Here is an 18,964-nt window from a genome sequence, read left to right on the forward strand (position 1 = left end):
ATGACACTGCGGGCCCCATAGTGGCTGCTTGTGTGCTACCACTGTAGTTACACCCCTGCTTCTGGTGATCCATCCATATGTGCTCTCAACATGTGAGGGAAGTCCAGAGCTGCAAACACGGGCAGGAATAGGAGCTGATCTGAATTTTCTACACAGGAATACATGAAAAACGCATTCATGTGCATGGCTCTATTGCAATGGATGTGTAAGTTTGCTGTTTGAAAAAACTCATAGGACATTGAGGAAAACAACATTCCTGTGCATGTAACCACATTTTAAAGGGAACCTGTCAGGTGCTTTCGGACACTTAACTGCCTACGGGTCCTCATGGACTGGTGGTTTAGTGTCCCAAATTGCCCTATAAGAATCTTCTCTGTGCGAAGTGAAAAAACAGCACAAATGTTTATACCTCATTCTGGGGATATCTGAGCCCCAAGCGAAGGCGGCGTGGTACACCCTGGCTTCACTACAGCCCCAAATCACCCTGACGGGTTCTCTCTGAGATCCCTTGATAGTGTTGCAGGTGAAGCAGTGATTATTAGTAGTGATGAGCCATGTGATAACTGTGTGGCTGTGCCATGAGTGCTGTGGGCAATGCTGTCACACATAGAGCTGTCACATCATCCACAACTGATAGAGAGAGAGTACAAAGTAGCCAATGAAAACGCTGCTTGTAACGCTGAGGAGCAGAGCTGCAGTGTGATTGGCTGCCGGGGACACCTGCACCTGTCGCCCCCTGGCTGAGGTGCGGGGCCTGTGGTCCTCCTCCTCCTGGCTCCTCCCCCCCGCCTTATCCCCGGAGCCGCCTGCAGCTCCCAGCACTAGTGCGCCCCTCCCGCCCGCAGCTCCTATGGCAGAGAACGAGCTGGCCCAGAAGCTGCAGCGCCGCTTGGTGCTAGAAGATGCCCCCGGGCCGGGAGCAGAGGGCGAGGTGCCCGAGCACAACGGGGAGGAGAAGCCGGTCACTGCCAACGCCGACTCCGAACTGAGCGCCAAGCTGACCCGGAGGAATGACATCAACGAGGGCAATGCCGTGCCGGCCACCCGGGGCCAGGTCTTCAACCCCTACACCGAGTTCAAGGAGTTCTCCAGGAAGCAGATCAAGGACATGGAGGGCATGTTCCGCCAGTAAGTGGCCGCCCGTGCGTCTTCTAAACTTTTCTAAACTTTTATCTGCAGTTCTTAAACTCTGTTCACAACTGCCATGTGCGGTTCTGCGCTTCTGGGGAAAGACACCCCAGGTGACAGATCATCACATGCTGTATTGTACTATGATGGGCATCATTGTACAGGCAGACGGGTGTGAACAGTCTTATCTCTGATAATGACATTGACAAGTATGTACAGGAATGTTACAGGGACCAAAAGTTATATTCTTATTGTTTACTCTACATTTGGGGGTCAAATTAAGACATGACCTGGATGTGATGTATCCTGTCAGTGTCATGCCTAGTTCTGCATGGGCACGCTCAGCCTATATACCTAGGTACCATGCCAGTGCTATGGGCAGTGACACAGATGGCATTCTGTATCCATGCTCACCGACCTCTTCAGCTTTTTAGACTACTACAACAACCAACATCCCCCACTACATTCTCATAGTCTGCACATTGTTTTACTGAATGTCAGCCTGGTAGTGTGGCATGTACCAACACCAATTGCACCGGGCAGTGGGGCAACTGTAGTATTTCTGAGTTATTGTTTGTACAAGGAGTTATGATATTGGGGGGTTGCTATTTGAGCAGTTTTCTCAGTAGTACTATGTCGGCATGCTATGACTTGTCTGCTTCCTGCCATGTAGACATGAAGCCCACCTGAGCCTGGGGCATCGGAGGACGTTCCCCCTACTCCGTCCTCTACTTCCCAGATCTCAGGCTGAAGCTCACACTCCTCCCTTATCCGGGGTGAGCTCCACTGCTGCACCACCGTCCCCTCCGGCTGAATCATAGTTCCTGTTCCCCCCCACCCCCATCCTGATAACTTCTCCTTATGATTCACTGTTTGCTGCTATTGCGATTTTCCTTCTGCACCCACATGCTGCATAGACTCCCGGATTATGATGCTTGTTGTCAGCAAACTTCCCTTCCCGTCTGAGACTGTACTCGCATATATTCACAGTCTGATTCATGCTGTAACCGTATGAGGTTAGGACGCTCCCGCGCCCCCTGGACCTTGCTGACTGCTGAACCAAAAACATGAGCTGCTGCCAAATCCCTCCGGTGTAGGAAAGTTACTAGGGGACATTGGTCACTTCCTTACTGTCCTGTAGTAAAGAGTCGCCCCAACTTTGTACAAGAGGCGTTTCTATGCCGTCCTCTCTACTTTACAGAAAGGTGACATGATGGGGGTAGGGTCATCAGCTCGGATATTTTGCTTAGTACATGTCCCATACATGAGCTTAAAGGGGAATGTACAAACAAAATCCATCATGAAAAACTAGGGACACTTACTCATAGATCCAGAAACTATGACTGTGGTAATCGTGTTATATTCATCCATGGCCTCCTTCCTTATATTATCAACTTTTAACATTATGCTAATGAGTCAGAAAGGCTCCTGGGGGTTTCACCAGAGCCCCTTCATGCTATAGGTTCACAGGCTGTTACACTGTGCATGAGCACTCCCCACCCTTTCACTATGTGCTGCTGCCCAGAAAATACAGCAGGTTAGTGCCAGGTAGCAGGGGGGAGGTTGAGCAAGTGGTTGATCTATGAGTAAGTGTCCCTGGCTTATCATGCTGGATTTTGATCTGCATATCCACACACTGTACAGCTATCTATTGCCACTAGGCTACTTTTATAAATCAACTTAAGGTTCATAATAGCAATTTGACCAGGTAGCCTAAATCCACCTCTTCATTGTAATCTTGTTTTAGTGGGTCCCTATACTAGTGTGTGTGGGGGGGGGGGGGGGGGGGCAGCATCTAATGGCGCCTTTCACTGGCGCAACACTTCACCACCAGGAACTGAGACCCAGCAGCCAGCTAGTACCCATATAACAGTGAGCCTCTATGGTTCTGGGCCCTGGCACCATACAGCATTGCACTACAGCAGCAGGGAGGAAGAATTCCCTATGGGAGAGAATTCAACAAAAAAGTTGTAGGGCGACCAAAAAGGTGTATAAATCTTGTACCGTACCTTCCTATATGGCTGCTACATGGTATTTAGACAAATGTGAAATGCAGAAGTATTCTCTCTACTATTGTGGCTCCTAGAGAAGACCATCTAAGTCCGTTTTCCCACAAGGGTGTTTGTTCTGACAAAGAGCTCATACTTACCTCTGCCCCTGCTCTGTCCTGTGGCAGCACAGGAGGCTGTATACGCTCGCATCAGCCTCTGCTTGTAAACAGACTGTAGACGCATGTTGCCGCTGGTCTCTGTATACAAACAGAAGCCGGCAGTGATGGGTGCTGCCACGGGAAAATGGGAGCAGGGGCAGAGACTCCTTTTCTATTTTTTAGAGACGCCCCCCCCCAACCATATATAAAAACTTGTGTAATGTCAGACAACCCCTTTAACTAAACGAAGGGAGTGAGAGATGTGCTGCTGAAACGGGAAGCCAGATGGAACATCCTATAAACCTCCTAAAATATAAAGTGGACTCTTCACCAAATTTTTTGTATCCTTGAAAAGTTTTGAGACTCTACCAGGGTCGCAACTGGGCCCAAGAGGCTTAGGGGGCCCATAAGGTGTCACTTTCCTATATGAGTAGACTAGCATTATAGTCTGGGCCCTGGCACAAACTTTGCACTGGGGCCCATCAGCTTCAAGTTAAGCCACTGGACTCTACTGTTAAATGGGCAGTGCCAAGCTTTCTTCTACCTAGCAGAGGGATAACCCACCTGACAGTGGAGAAACCCAGTTAGCATAATTTCGGAAGCCAATCTGATAATCAGTCTCTTTACATGGAAGTGGGTGGTCCTGACCTGGAGTACAGTCTGTCTCCGCCCATCTGACACTAGAGAAAACTACGGCATTGATTGCTTCGGGGTTGGTGAAAGGCCTTTTTATATGTCCACAACCAACACAGTACGTGACCTTAGTCTCCATGATTACTTTGGGCATTTTGTTTCTATAACATTTCACATTTAACATTTGGACCTCATCCAGCGGTTCTACAGAACCAAGCTTGCTTCAGTTTACGTATACAATAATTCTCTACTATTGTCTCCATTACAAAAAATAATTTTTGCACCAAGAATGCATATTCAACCAGAAATTCAGCTTGGTTATAGAACATATAAACAAGTTTTGTCGTGAAATGGTTAATGAGTGTGGGTTTGGAGCTGCCACTTGTGTTTGGGTGGTGGGTGTGTAAGGCTGCCAGACCCTCCCTCTAGAGCAGATATGTAATGGCCCTGAGGTCATATTGTGTGGGGCTGGAGCCTGGCACGGCTGCTATGTAACCTCGCCCTGTGCCGCTGAGGATAACCCTAACCCTGCTTTTCCAGCCCACTAATGCCTGTCCTACAGCTGTGCAAGTGTCACTGACAATCAGAGCTTTGTAAAGCTGAAGTGTCCTCACTGAGGTCCTGGGAACAGTTGTCTGCTTCCACATCCCCCTCCCAGACATCAGGGAGTAAATTGCCAAAATAATTCTCCTAGCGCGCCCCCTGATAGAGGGGAGGATGTCCCCCATGTGTGGCGTGTAATGTGCTCACCGCACAGCTGAGGCTTAGTGCACACTTTATGATGTGTGATGGTATAAAGTGCACCACAATCTTGGAGGAAAAACCACAGGAAAGCCTCCTAATACTCTGTGAGCAAACATGTCGGTTTTTAATTGGTAGGAAATGTTCTTGTTTTGTGGGAAAAGATTCAGTATAACTTGTAGCTTAATTAAGATTTGTTTTTTTTTTATATTCCTGCAGATAGGACACTATGAACAATTTGCTCATCCCCTTCTGTTCTATAACATGCTGTCTGTAGATGGGACACTGTACAATCTGCTCATCCCCTTCTGCTCTATAACATGCTGTCTGTAGATGGGACACTGTGTACAATCTGCTCATCCCCTTCTGCTCTATAACATGCTGTCTGTAGATGGGACACTGTGTACAATCTGCTCATCCCCTTCTGCTCTATAACATGCTGTCTGTAGATGGGACACTGTGTACAATCTGCTCATCCCCTTCTGCTCTATAACATGCTGTCTGTAGATGGGACACTGTGTACAATCTGCTCATCCCCTTCTGCTCTATAACATGCTGTCTGTAGATGGGACACTGTGTACAATCTGCTCATCCCCTTCTGCTCTATAACATGCTGTCTGTAGATGGGACACTGTGTACAATCTGCTCATCCCCTTCTGCTCTATAACATGCTGTCTGTAGATGGGACACTGTGTACAATCTGCTCATCCCCTTCTGCTCTATAACATGCTGTCTGTAGATGGGACACTGTACAATCTGCTCATCCCCTTCTGCTCTATAACATGCTGTCTGTAGATGGGACACTGTACAATCTGCTCATCCCCTTCTGCTCTATAACATGCTGTCTGTAGATGGGACACTGTGTACAATCTGCTCATCCCCTTCTGCTCTATAACATGCTGTCTGTAGATGGGACACTGTACAATCTGCTCATCCCCTTCTGCTCTATAACATGCTGTCTGTAGATGGGACACTGTGTACAATCTGCTCATCCCCTTCTGTTCTATAACATGCTGTCTGTAGATGGGACACTGTACAATCTGCTCATCCCCTTCTGTTCTATAACATGCTGTCTGTAGATGGGACACTGTACAATCTGCTCATCCCCTTCTGCTCTATAACATGCTGTCTGTAGATGGGACACTGTGTACAATCTGCTCATCCCCTTCTGCTCTATAACATGCTGTCTGTAGATGGGACACTGTGTACAATCTGCTCATCCCCTTCTGCTCTATAACATGCTGTCTGTAGATGGGACACTGTGTACAATCTGCTCATCCCCTTCTGCTCTATAACATGCTGTCTGTAGATGGGACACTGTGTACAATCTGCTCATCCCCTTCTGCTCTATAACATGCTGTCTGTAGATGGGACACTGTGTACAATCTGCTCATCCCCTTCTGCTCTATAACATGCTGTCTGTAGATGGGACACTGTGTACAATCTGCTCATCCCCTTCTGCTCTATAACATGCTGTCTGTAGATGGGACACTGTACAATCTGCTCATCCCCTTCTGCTCTATAACATGCTGTCTGTAGATGGGACACTGTACAATCTGCTCATCCCCTTCTGCTCTATGACATTCTGCCTGCAGATCGGACACTGTTTGCAATATTCTCATCTCCTCCTGCTGATTGTACAAAGTGTCCTATCTGCAGGTAGAACGTTATAAAGCAGGAGAAGCTGAGCAGATTGTACAAAATGTCCTGTCTGCAGGCAGCATGTTATAGGGCAGGAGAAGTAGAGTATTATGTGCCAGCTCTTGATATTATGCCCGCCCTCACGTTGGGTATCTGAAGAGGCTCCATCCTGGATCAGGCCCTGCCTGGTGTAGAACTGCACTATAACCTGCTTCAGGTGGATTTACAGGGTGAAAAGTCGTAATTCCTGCCATTGATTTACAGGCCTTGATAAACATCCCCTATTTATGATCTACTCAACTCCTCCTGCTCTGTAACATGTTGCCTGCAGATAGGACGTTGTATACAATCTGCTTGACTCATACTGCTCTGTGAAATGCTGAATTCTGACAGGATACTATGTATAATCTGATCAGCTCCTCCTGCTCTATAACATTCTACCTGGAGATTGTATTCCCTTTTGGTTTGTTTCTGTTAGAGCTGAGTTCTAACTAACATGAATGCTAATACCGGATATAGAAAATGAAGCTTCTGCCAACTTCTGGTTACGATAGCTTATTTAAGTGTATTCTTATATAACATTTTACTATGGCAGATCTACAGTTTGGGACAGTGGAAAGCTGGGTGAGGACTCCTGAACGGTAGAACCCTGGCTTATTGTATGACATTGTGTCTATAGGTTCTCTTTTCTGGCTGTACATGTAAGGAATGACCTTCCTCTACAATCTTGTTATCTTGATAAAAATTTCTTGACATGTTACAACAGTGACACATAGCGGGGGAGGGCCGAGCTTCCGCTGTGGTGACACATTCCTTCACTTCTGATAGCCAGAAGCATTTCTAACTATAAGCCACCAAACCTTCTTTATATCTGCTGTTATAGGCTTGTGCTTGTGTCTGATCTTATGTTTGGGAGGTGCGGTTTATTAGACTTTTATAAGTTTAGCTGTAAACTTTATCACAGTCTAATCTTCCTACACATTCAGTCTGTCAGGCTACTTAAGGGGGTTGTCCCATAAAGAAAGTTAGGCCCTATCTACAGGATAGGGCCGACTAGCTGAACGTGAGGGTCTGGGTGATGATCACAAGACTGAGGGGTCCCAGGTACCTCAATCTCTATGGAGCTGATGGAGATCATGAGCGCTCCAGCTCCATTGAGATGTATGGAGCAGAGCGGTCATGCAAGAATGTCTGCTCCATAGAATCTCCGGGAGCGACAAGGGGTCCGACTGAGTTATTTGGACTCTCGGACCCCTCGTGATCTGTGGGGCTCTCATCACTGAGACCCCACCTATCAGCACGTTATAACTTGGTTATCGCTGATCGGTGGTCCAGTTCTCACTAATGAGTGGAGCGGCAGGACAAGCATGTGTCATCCGCTCCATTCAATAGTATTGGAAGTTTCCGAGGCATCTTCTGAATTTCCAGTTGCGTTCCGGACCCATCTTGGAATGGTGTTTGGCAATTTCTGACACTCCTATACTATTGAATGGAATGGAAGAACACATGCTTGCCATGTCATTAGTGAGGCTGGGACCCCCTGCGTTACAGGGATCGGTAGGGGTCCCTGCAGTCAGATACAGGATAATTTGTAAACTTGGTACAACCCTTAAACAAGAACAGAATGCAGCAGTGATGAGACGGTATACTTACCGTTAGGGTCAAGCGACAGACATTCTTGTTACTCTCCATAGACTTGAATGGGGTTTGTAGAAATCCATACACATGATAAAAAGAAACCCCATATACATGCTGCAGAGATTTTTCTGGGACCGAAGCTAATACCTATCTAATACAAAGAAGATGATAGTCCACTGTCCAGGGCTCTCATCAACTAGGAAAAATGGAAAGCGACCCCATAAAATGCCTTTTACTTTAGGGGAAACCAACAAAACAATTTAATTTAGAACTGTGTAATGCCTCATCTCTCCTCTGGAGGCGCTGCAGAAGAATGTCACACTAGGACATTGATAATTTTAATCTCTATGATCCACTTACTTATAGGGGTTCCTTTGAATGAATAGCCGAGTTGTCTGATGTACCTATAAGCATCAGATCTCCCACTGATTCATTTCTGAACAGAAATTTTAATGCTGCAGGGGAGAAAGATCATCCCTTCTATTCTTCTTTTATTTTACCTTTGTCCTCTGGAATCTGAGCCATGAAAAGATATTCCTCTTTGATAAACCACAAAAGAAACTGATCCAGCTGCAGGTGTGGAGCTAAGCCTTGCCATGTTACAACTCAATGAATAGGATTGGACTGCAATACCAGCCCCTGCTGCTGTATAATGTGCTGCGTTGTGCTTTTTGTGCAATATAGAGATCGCAACACTGGTCCCAATGGCACATCTTCTCTGATCTAATGGATAGAACTGATGTTGATCTGTCCTTAATATAGATTATTAATATCCAAGTCCTGGCAAAGCCCTTTAAATTGGATTTTCTAGCCCCGTATTTTGTAATAAATGTTTGAGTTACACAACTTGGCGCATGTTACGTCTGCCTTGTCTTTGAGCTCATTATACAACACTTTCGGATGATCCCCCTTAATGTCCAGCGCTGTATAAATATTGTACAGATGTTACACATACAGTTATTGTTGGCAGTGGGCTCTGGAGCCAGGATCTCTATCATTCTCCTATGTGAGGGGCGCCCTAGCTGTTTATGTATGGAGGTGTGCTGTACAGCCTGCTCTATACATACACTATACTACACATGGCTATAAATGGGCTGAGTGTGTTCCCGTGCACCGCCCCCATCACATAATCTTCCTATTTTTTATAACTTGCACTTTAACACAGACCTTTTTTTTTCTTCTTCTTCTTTAAAACAGCAGGCCGACCAAACTCCATGTGAACAGGAGCTGTGTGCTATGTGCTGGAATGCAATCCCTATTTTTAGTTCTCTTCCCAGATTTCCTGACTTCAGGGTCTGAATCTCCATTTGTAGTTTTTAGCCTCAGTACAGAAACAGGGTTCCATTCACTTATAGCAAGCAAACATTGCATGAGAATGTGTAGCAGTATAGTCAAAAGTTGGACAACTTTTCAATGGAATTTTAAACTTTTCAGTTCAACATTTTTTTTTTTCCGGATGTGATCGTATTCTCTATATATATTGTTACTTAAACACGGTATTTGAGTATTTTGCATCAATATTTGAAAGCCAAAACCTGAAATGGACCCTACACAAAGCAAATCTTTAAAGGACATCTACCACCAGGATGAAAGATTGTAAACCAAGCTTACTGGTGTGTGTGTCCTATGGCAGGGTCTGCTCTTCTTTTAGCTTCTTATGACCTTGTTTCTACAAAATACAAAGACTTTCAAAATCAAGCAAATCCGGGGCGGGGCTCCAGGATCCATAGCTGTTAATGGAGCCCAGAACCCCTTAGGCTAATTTGCATATTTTAACAGCCTTTTTTTTGGTAAAAACAAGAGCACAAGAACCTTAAAGAATAGCGGATCATGTTGGGAGGTGTAGGGGGGGGGGGGGGGGGCACTCCAGCAGGTAAATGTCATTGGTTTACAATCCTTGATCCTGGTATTAGATTTCCTTTAATAAAACAAGTTGTGTATCTCTGCATATCCTTTGGACCCACTCCTGGATATAGCTTACAAATACTGATGCAAAATACTGACTCTGCAAACCTATATGTTTGATGTTTTCAAAGTTCACTTCCCATATACCTGCTGTATTCCTTATGGTACATTTTGTTATTTCCCCCTTAAGGTATGACACGGGGCGGGACAACTTCATAGACCTAATGGAGCTGAAGCTCATGATGGAGAAGTTGGGTGCTCCACAGACTCATCTTGGTCTAAAGAACATGATCAAAGAAGTAGATGAAGATATTGATGGAAAACTGAATTTCCGAGAGGTAAATTAATGTATTGATAAACGTGAAAGTATAGATCATGAATGAGATTCCCATAACCGGTGATGAGTTTTGGGTAGGGATTGAGCCTTTAGGCACTGCCCCTGTATTGCAGTGGATAAAGTTCTTGACGTGTTGGTGGAAACCAGTTTAGTTTTGTCTCGGAGCGTGGCTTGGAGAATTGGTTACTATTACTGTACATTATAGGGGTTTCCAACGCTTTCATATTTATGACCGGTCCATAGATTTGTGGGCGTCTGACCTGGAAAACCCTAGCGATCACCTGTGTGAAGGGACTGCGGCACCCGGGTGAGCACTGCAACATCTGCCTTGTGACTATAACCAGTATAGCTACATCTATAGTTCTTGTCAGGTGTAACCTGATAGTAATCCTGTGTTTCATGTATGTATAGGCAGGTTTGTGTCAGAGCCCAGTGCACACAGCGCACCCTTTATACTACACGGCTGGTGTGGGAATCTGGGAGGTTACTGTAGATCTACTCTATTTTACACAAAGGGTTTATTAATCATCAGTACAGAGTTAAACATTTAACTGATAAAACATTATCTTCACATACCTCACCCTGTAATAACCATAGCAGGATGCATGAATGAGTATAATAAGAATTCCTTTAGTTATATAGCGCATACATATTACGCAGCACTGCACAGAGCTTCCCAGATCAGTCTCAGTCACCAATGGGGCTCACAATCTAATTAACCTACCTGTATGTTTTGGAGTGTGGGAGGAAACCGGAGGACCCAGAGGAAACCCACGCAAACATGGAGGGAACATACAAACTCTTTGCAGGTCCCCAGCGCTGTCTAACGACCTATGACTACCTGCACCTATCTGACAGCTATGCCACCTGACATCATCCTTATACATGCACACTCTGCTCAGCCGAGTGTGTGAGATCTACATAAGTAGAAAGGCATAAGCTGATACCAGATGCCTTCTATCTCCTGTAGTTGAAAAGGATCAGGTTTATTAAAGGGGTTTTTGGTCTAAGGATTCTTTATCATTGATGACCTATCCTTATGGAGCCCTTGATTTACCACTGTGTAGTGCCAGAGGCTTTAGGTCATCATAATTACAACACCTTTATATCAAAAATGCCCAAGAGAATTGGGGCTCCTCCCTATAGATGTTTGACTGGTTGCAAATACTGTAAATTATGTTTAGGGGGCGGTAAACGAATGTGCATCCACACCTATAGCTGAGTGTGCGTGCTTAGGATAGTTACGTAGAATAGCTGTCAGCTGATACACTTAAGATTGCTGTCATCTATTCATTCCGGTCACTTGCCTCCTGCCAAGATATGAAGTTGAAGGAGTTATGTAAATGGCCAAATTGTACGGCACCTAACCAACAACCGGATTCAGAGGTCACATAAATAATATACGGGATGTCAACTCTCCACATACCTCCCTCTGTAAAATCTATAGTGGGATGCATGAGTGAGTGTTACACGATACAGCGTAACCACCCGTGACTATACAGACTATTCAGCAGACAACTATTCCTGACGACGCACCCAGCTCCATCCACACACGTGCACACTCTGCTCAGCTATGTGTGAATGTGCTCCTAACAGGGAGGGGACAAATAGCCTCTGCCAGACACCTGTCATGTCATGTGTGAATAAAGGATCAGATATGTTAATGGGTTTTCTCAGATGAGGAGTTTCTTTAATGCTGATTAGAGATGAACAAACTGATATTTATATTTGGTGAAAATCTGGCCAATTTCGGACACATTTTTAGATATTTTTTTTTTCTGATTCACTTCACTTTTGTACAAGCGATCATAACAGACGTCTAACAGATCAATTAAAATGCCTATTGAATTCAAAGGACTTTTAATAGTTTATATTACAATCCATTTGCACCGCTTCCGGTAGGGCTACTGTTATTAGTATTTTGATTAAAACTGAAAATTGAAATATTTTGAACTGAAATGAGAAAGAACCCTTTTTATATACACAGTCGCCAGGTTACATACAAGATAGGTTCCTTGAGTTTGTACTTTTAAGTTGAATTTGTATGTAAGCCGGAACTGTATATTTTATAATTGTAGATCCAGACACAGTTTTTTTTTTTTTTTTTGCCCCAGTGACAATTGGAGTTTCAACTTTTTTGCTGTAATGGGACCAATGATTATCAATAAAGCTTCATTACAGACACCTTACAGCTGATTATTGCAATCTGGGACTATAGTAAAGCATTCAGAAAGCTTCACCAGAGGTCAGAGGGGTCTGTCTGTAACTATGGGTTGTCTGTAAGTCGGGTGTGAGTAGGGGACCACCTGTAAATATTAAAATATCCAATTTTATGTCTTGAATCTATTTTTACTACAAAGAAACCAAAAACCCTGTTTAAAGTCATTTATAAAAGTCTTGTCCTCCTCTAGAGTATGTTATGGGGCTTTACTGACAGCCGGGCCTTTAGCTTGATGCTGATCAACATAATTTTTCCACGTGACATTGTGGGTCACCCGACATCTGTCCACATCAAGTGTGCGGCGGCACCTGTCGACCATTTGGCAGAGCAAAAATACACATTGCCTCGTCCTGTGATGGAGTAACCCTAAGAGAGTGATGCACACGGTTTACATGTTCATAAAATAAGGTTGTAGCCTGTGAACATGTCTGTAGACTTCATTTAGAGCAACGTGTCACAGAGTGCAGCGTAGACTGCCGGAGGCTCCTTATTAATGCTCTCATTTCCTGCCAATGGCTTAGGACAGTCTTGGCCAAGGTTCACATTTTAGATGTAACTCCAGTTTAGATGACTACAACTTCCTGTTAATAAATGTCAGGCTTCGCTGTATTTTCGTGGCAGTGATGCACTGCAGGGCTGGGCACACAATCCAGTCTGACAGGTCATGGAGCCAGTGAACGCCAGAATCTATCACAGTTATTATTAGCGCACGCACAAAGCTACAAAGCACAAACTAGTGTCCCACCAGGGTTATACCATGGAGGTAAAAGAGTTCCCCGATGTATATCTGACTTGTATAGGCACGGAGATGGAGATTAATGAAAAGTGTCAAAAAGTTAGACAAGAGAGTCTTCTACTGTGCAAGATTTATCACTGCACCTGAAGATGGATAATGTATTGGGGTTTTCAAGTAATATGTAAAGCCTCTCTCTCTGGAAAACCCCCTTAAAGGAAATCAACCACTTGTAAATTCAGTATTGTAACCATAGCTAGTTATTGGTCTGTGTTTTCAGCCAGATGCAGGAACGGATTTTCGTTAGTTCTAAAACACTGTAATTTCGCCCAAAAAAGTTTTTTTTTTAAATAATGCTAATTTCTGGCGCTCCTGTGTATGTCACACGGGGTGCTCGGCACTTAGTCTGCTCATAATTATTCATCCCCTCCTGCATGCTCCCTCTTCACCCACTCCCTTCCATTCCCCTGTTTGAGATCCGTGTGCTCCCTCTCCTGATAATTGTCGGGGCGCTCCATGTGAGACGGGAGTGGCAGTAAGTGTTGGCTATTTGAAAGTCTATACGAGGCATGGCCGACACAGCCTTTTGTGGTGTGTGTGTATAGGGAGTATAAGCCCACTCGGATATAAGCCAAGGTGCCTAATTTTGCCACCAAAAAACAGGAAAACCTATTGATTTGAGTATAAGCCTAGGGTGGGAAATGCATTTGTCACAGCGAGTATATTACTAGTCAGTCGTCCGCCCCCCTACCTCCCTAGTATATAGCCAGCCAGGGATATACCGCGTATACGGTATGTCGCAGTAGTGTTTCCTGTTGTGCGCTACTCTCCCCTCATCTGTAAACTCACTGTAGAGGCAGAAGTAAAAGGTTCCAGATCATTGGAACTTAAGCCACAATTTTCTTTCCCGCTGTACCCATAAGTGTATGAAAACCATGGAGCACAGAGGGCTTCTGTAACATGCCTTTGCTCATTAGCATAATGTTAAAAGTTGATTTTAAAAGGGAGGAAAGTGTATATATAACAAATACAAGATGATTGTCACAGTGCCTGGATCTATGAGTAAGTGTCCCTGGTTTATCATGATGGATTTTGATGGTAGATTTCCTTTAGGTTTATAGTTTAGTCTCTTGTCTAGCCGTGTGTCCCTGTCTGCAACCTCTAAACACGAGTGATGTACCTGCATTTAGTGTTTACTAGGACTTTAATGGCTGTGTACATGTGTGGTTATGTACATATGGGGATCTTTATTGGCAGTTTATGGACTCGCTGTGCCTTATCTATATGTGCATGTAGGCCAGTAATGTGTTTGTACAGAGGATTTGCCTTGTAACAGCTGTACTGTTATATCATATAAGCACCTTAGAGGTAATTGTCATATAACCGTGACCTCACAAATCTATAATGGAGGCTTATGTATAAGGATACAGGTACTGCATTCCCCATCCTGTATTATAGGGGGACACTTCTGCGCCAGGTCTAGAGAATGGACGACTGTTCTGTGCGTCTTACTGATGCTGAGGAAAGGTGAGGAGTGTGGGAAGCTGCGCTGGCACAATGCACCCTCTGTGCTGGGCATACAGTCGTCTGATTACCTGTAGATAACAGATACTGTCTGCCAGTCATCCTATACTCCTAAATACCAATACTGCCCTGATAAGGAGCGGGCACAGAGGTAGAATAGTATGACCTGTGTGACCTATGGAGATGATTGTGTACAGTGTGTTCCTGCAGGCCCCCCATATCTTGGACTAATTCACCTCAGTGTATATGGGATATTATTTTTGATTACAGGCGGTCCTTACTTAAGGACACCCGACTTACAGACAACCCATAGTTACAGACAGACCCCTCTGCCCACTGTGACCTCTGGTGAAGCTCTCTGGATGCTTTACTATAGTCCCAAGCTGCAATAATCAGCTGTAAGATGTCTGTAATGAAGCTTTATTGATAATTCTTGGTCCAATTACACCAAAAATTTTGAAACTCCAATTGTCACTGGGGCAAAAGAAAAAAAATTGTCTAGAACTTCCATTATAAAATATACAGTTTCGACTTACATACAAATTCAACTTAAGAACAAACCTCCAGACCCTATCTTGTATGTAACCCGGGGACTGCCTGTAATGTTATAATTATCTTCTAGTTATTATGCCCATTATGTCATAGAAATAAGAATATTGGGGTGCTTTTACACTTGACCAATTTTTGTCTGATGAGAAATGACCAACTGATCTGCCAGATCTCTGCCTCCTCTGTTAGGGGACTTATTTTTTGTGCGGAAATATTTTGACTGCTATTGACAATGGTTACATCGCAAAAGCCTATCATAAAGAATAGCTTTTATATTGGGAGGATCAAAATAGATGCAGAAGATGAGAACTGGCCCTGCCTGGCGTAGAATTGCACCATTACCAGCACACATGGCATGGAGGAATTGCAATTACTGACAGTTCGCATGGAATTGCGATTTATTTCCATGCATGTAATGCATCCCTGACAAATCCCCCCCTCCCTACCCCCTCATTTTCTCAAAATCTGGCCACTCATTCAGAAGGTTATTTGTAAATCATCTCATACTAGCCGGGGGGGCAATTTTCTTTAATGCCCACAGAAAATAAAAGGATACCACCCTCTTGGCTACTAGAATCTGATTCACTAGTAAGTGATGCATCAGGATGATACTTTTTTTTTTTTTTTTTTAAATTACTGTATATACTCTTGTATAAGCCAAGTTTTTCAGCATAAAAAAAATGCGCTGAAAAAGCCTAACTCTGCTTAAAAACCCCAAATCTGTGCTTGCCTTTCCGACTCCATTGCAGGACCTTTTTCGGTCTTCAGCTCCGGGTCCCTACGTGCTGCCGTCGAATATACCATGACATCAGCCGCTTGCCAACGTCATAGTGTGTGCCGATGGCGGCGCACACACTATGATGTTGGCAAGCGTCTGACGTCATGGTGTGTGCGATGTAGCGCGCGGGGACCTGAAGCCGGAGCTAAAGACATAAGAGAACCTGGGGGTGGGGGGTTTCGGAAAAGTGAGTACAGAAGGTTTTTTTTTTTTTTAGGTTGGGCAGGGGGCTGCTGGCTATATACTGAGGGGGAAGGCACTGGCTAGATACTGGGGGGAGGCTGTGACCAATGCATTTCCCACCCATAGTCAATAGGGTTTCCCAGTTTTTGTTTTTTTGTTTAGAATTAGGTGTAGGTTGGAATCGGCTTATACTCCAGTATATACGGTAATTCTACTTGCCCTTTTTCGGCTCCCGATTTCATCAGTCTTTGAACCATGTATTACAGACCCGCTATTTGGTGGCATCAACTGGTCACTGTAAAGTAAAACAAAGGACACAGCAGGCCGCAACGTTGGCATCAGTATTTCTGCACGTCGTCTACGTTATCATACGATAATCTCAAATGTTTAGCCATCTTACATCATATGTTCTGTTTTCTTTCCTAGTTTTTGCTGATCTTCCGTAAGGCAGCGGCAGGAGAGCTGGAAGACGACAGTGGACTGATGTCCTTGGCGAAACTCTCTGAAATAGATGTGACAACAGAAGGAGTAAAGGGAGCTAAGAGCTTCTTTGAGGCCAAGGTGAGTTGTCATTGTCAATAGTGTTGGTGTGGCATAAAGGACACGATGGTGCTGGGGTATGTTCACAGACCTGCATTATTCTATCTCTGAAAAATTGCTACAAGGCAATAAGAATAACATGATCACATCTGCAAGGCTTTTAACTAAGAATTATCAAGGGGTCTCTCAAGGGAATCCACCTGGTGTCATCGTCATACATTGCGGTCCATCAAGACCCAGGGCAAGACTTTGTTTCTATGTAATCTAACCCTTCTGTGAGTCTTGTATGTTGTAATATACGGTATGCCGATGAATAATAATGTAACTCCATGAAGTCCCATGAATAGTTGTAGCATATATACCAAGATCTCTCCTGATGCTAAAACAAATTTACTTGACCCTTTATTTTTCAGTGGCTAAAATTACAGAATTTTTTGTTAGAAGCCAAAACAAGGGTTGGTCTTATATATCACAATTGGTGTGGGTTAGTCATCCGATCAGTGGACCCCTGTTGATCACTAGGACTGTGGTCCACTAATTGATGTACATACCACTCCATGCACTTCTATGGGAATTCTCCCGTAGGACGCATATTTAACCTGCTGCTCTAAGTTGGTGAAAGTAGTATCCCTGTTCCCTGTTCTCATAATTGGTGGGGCTTTTAGCATCCTTTTCCCTCACCATGCTGGAATTCATGGAATTCTTTACAATTATCTATGCTTTCTCAAATTTTTGTAGAGGTGGAATACATAGCTAGGAGCTGGACTTTTATTAATGATGGGGAATGGGACTGAATAAGAGTAGTGTCCTAATACTTTTGTCGACGTAGTGTATTTGGCATTGTATGTCAACATGCTGTGGCTATCACTGGGGGATATTGGGCCCTGATTTTGGCCCTCCTGCCAGTGATTATTTCAGCTCTCTGTATGTGGATACTCTCCGGGGCGGACAGTATGCTGTTCTACTAGTTGCTGTATTATTATTGTACTATATCTGGAGCTCCTCTGCATAGTTATAACTCATCACTTCTCCTATGACTCTTCCAAGGTCCATAAAGCCAGTGATTTATATGTGTTCTCAGAGTCATCAATCATTCAGCTCCACCTACAGTCCATGTATAGGAACTGCAGAATTTGCTGCTGTGTTTGCATGTTTATGGCTATTTTTATGGCCTTATTCAATATCTTGAGCATTTCCTTCTGTAACCTGAATTTATGTCCCCCATTTCTTGTGATTTTTAGGTCCAGGCTTTATCAGCAGCCAGTAAGTTTGAGACAGAAATTCGTGCAGAACAGGAAGAGAGGAAGCGACAGGAGGAAGAGCAGAAGAATCGCCGCGCCGCTTTTAAAGAACTTAAATCCGCGTTTAACTAAGAAGTTGTTTCTTTTATACTAACATGTGCCCTCCGTTTTCAGTCACCCTAACTAAACAGCGGAAGGCTCCAGGACCCATTGGGTGTAATGGCTGCAAGTCCAGTTCTTGTGCTTGGAAGATCTGCTAAAGCAGGGAGTATCCTCCCCAAATATATAGTAAGCTAAACCGGCCTTAAGCCCATATACAGCAGTATTTGCTCCTGTACATAGTGACACTTGCCTATATCTAATGTGCCATAGGTGGTAAGACTACTGTCTTCTTCTCTGATTGTATCTAAAACTACAGTATATAATGGGGTTGGAGTAATTCAAGGGTTTTATATGCTACCAATAATCTAGGATCTTTTATGGCTAATAAGGCAAGAGAAACTAAAAATAAGATGATTCCTATAGACCTGCATTCCACCGGTCTGTAACATTCCTTGTAAGGACATATTCACACACAGCAGATTAGATGCAGAAATCTTACTGACTGTTCTGTTTATCTGCATGGGGCTTGTAGTGATCCATAAACTTGTTTTATTGACGACCCCTGATTCAATTGAATAGAGCGGATTATCGATGGCAGCGATTTCTGGAACAAGTCTTCTGCGTGTGATAATATTCTACAGTGATCTGTAGAAATCCTGTGACTTCATGTTCTGAATCCATAGTGTGTACCAGAAAAAAGACCCTGCATAGGGGATAACTGTCTTATTGGAGGTGGTCTAACTACTGTGATCCCAAGAATAAGGGTCATGAGTCACATATATGAACTGTTGCTCCATTCAACTTTTTAGGATTTCCAAAAATAGCAGAGTAATAATCTTTTTCAGCAGTCCTATAGACTTGATAGAATGACATTATAAACCCTGTTTTTTTTATTACTGAGGTGCTCAGCAATAAGACCCC

The 18,964-nt window shown here is 44.0% G+C and overlaps 1 protein-coding gene across 1 annotated transcript; it reads left to right on the top strand.

Annotated features, from left to right (window-relative positions):
* The first annotated feature begins 765 nt into the window (after window positions 1-765).
* On the top strand, window positions 766-18,405 carry EFHD1 (EF-hand domain family member D1). Its single transcript, XM_072143261.1, has 4 exons — window positions 766-1,128; window positions 10,026-10,173; window positions 16,587-16,721; window positions 17,942-18,405. Exons 1-4 carry the CDS (start codon window positions 851-853, stop codon window positions 18,071-18,073), a joined length of 693 nt encoding a protein of 230 aa, XP_071999362.1. The 5' UTR covers window positions 766-850; the 3' UTR covers window positions 18,074-18,405.
* Window positions 18,406-18,964: the final 559 nt, after the last annotated feature.

This window comes from Engystomops pustulosus, chromosome 3, assembly GCF_040894005.1.
Source record: "Engystomops pustulosus chromosome 3, aEngPut4.maternal, whole genome shotgun sequence".
Classification (NCBI taxonomy): Eukaryota; Metazoa; Chordata; class Amphibia; order Anura; family Leptodactylidae; genus Engystomops; species Engystomops pustulosus.

Coding starts and splice junctions, on each gene's coding strand:
- EFHD1 (XM_072143261.1), top strand. CDS start 851: ATGGCAGAGAACGAGCTGGCCCAGAAGCTGCAGCGCCGCTTGGTGCTA. Junction 1,129..10,025: donor ATGGAGGGCATGTTCCGCCA/GTAAGTGGCCGC, acceptor TTCCCCCTTAAG/GTATGACACGGGGCGGGACA. Junction 16,722..17,941: donor AGAGCTTCTTTGAGGCCAAG/GTGAGTTGTCAT, acceptor TGTGATTTTTAG/GTCCAGGCTTTATCAGCAGC.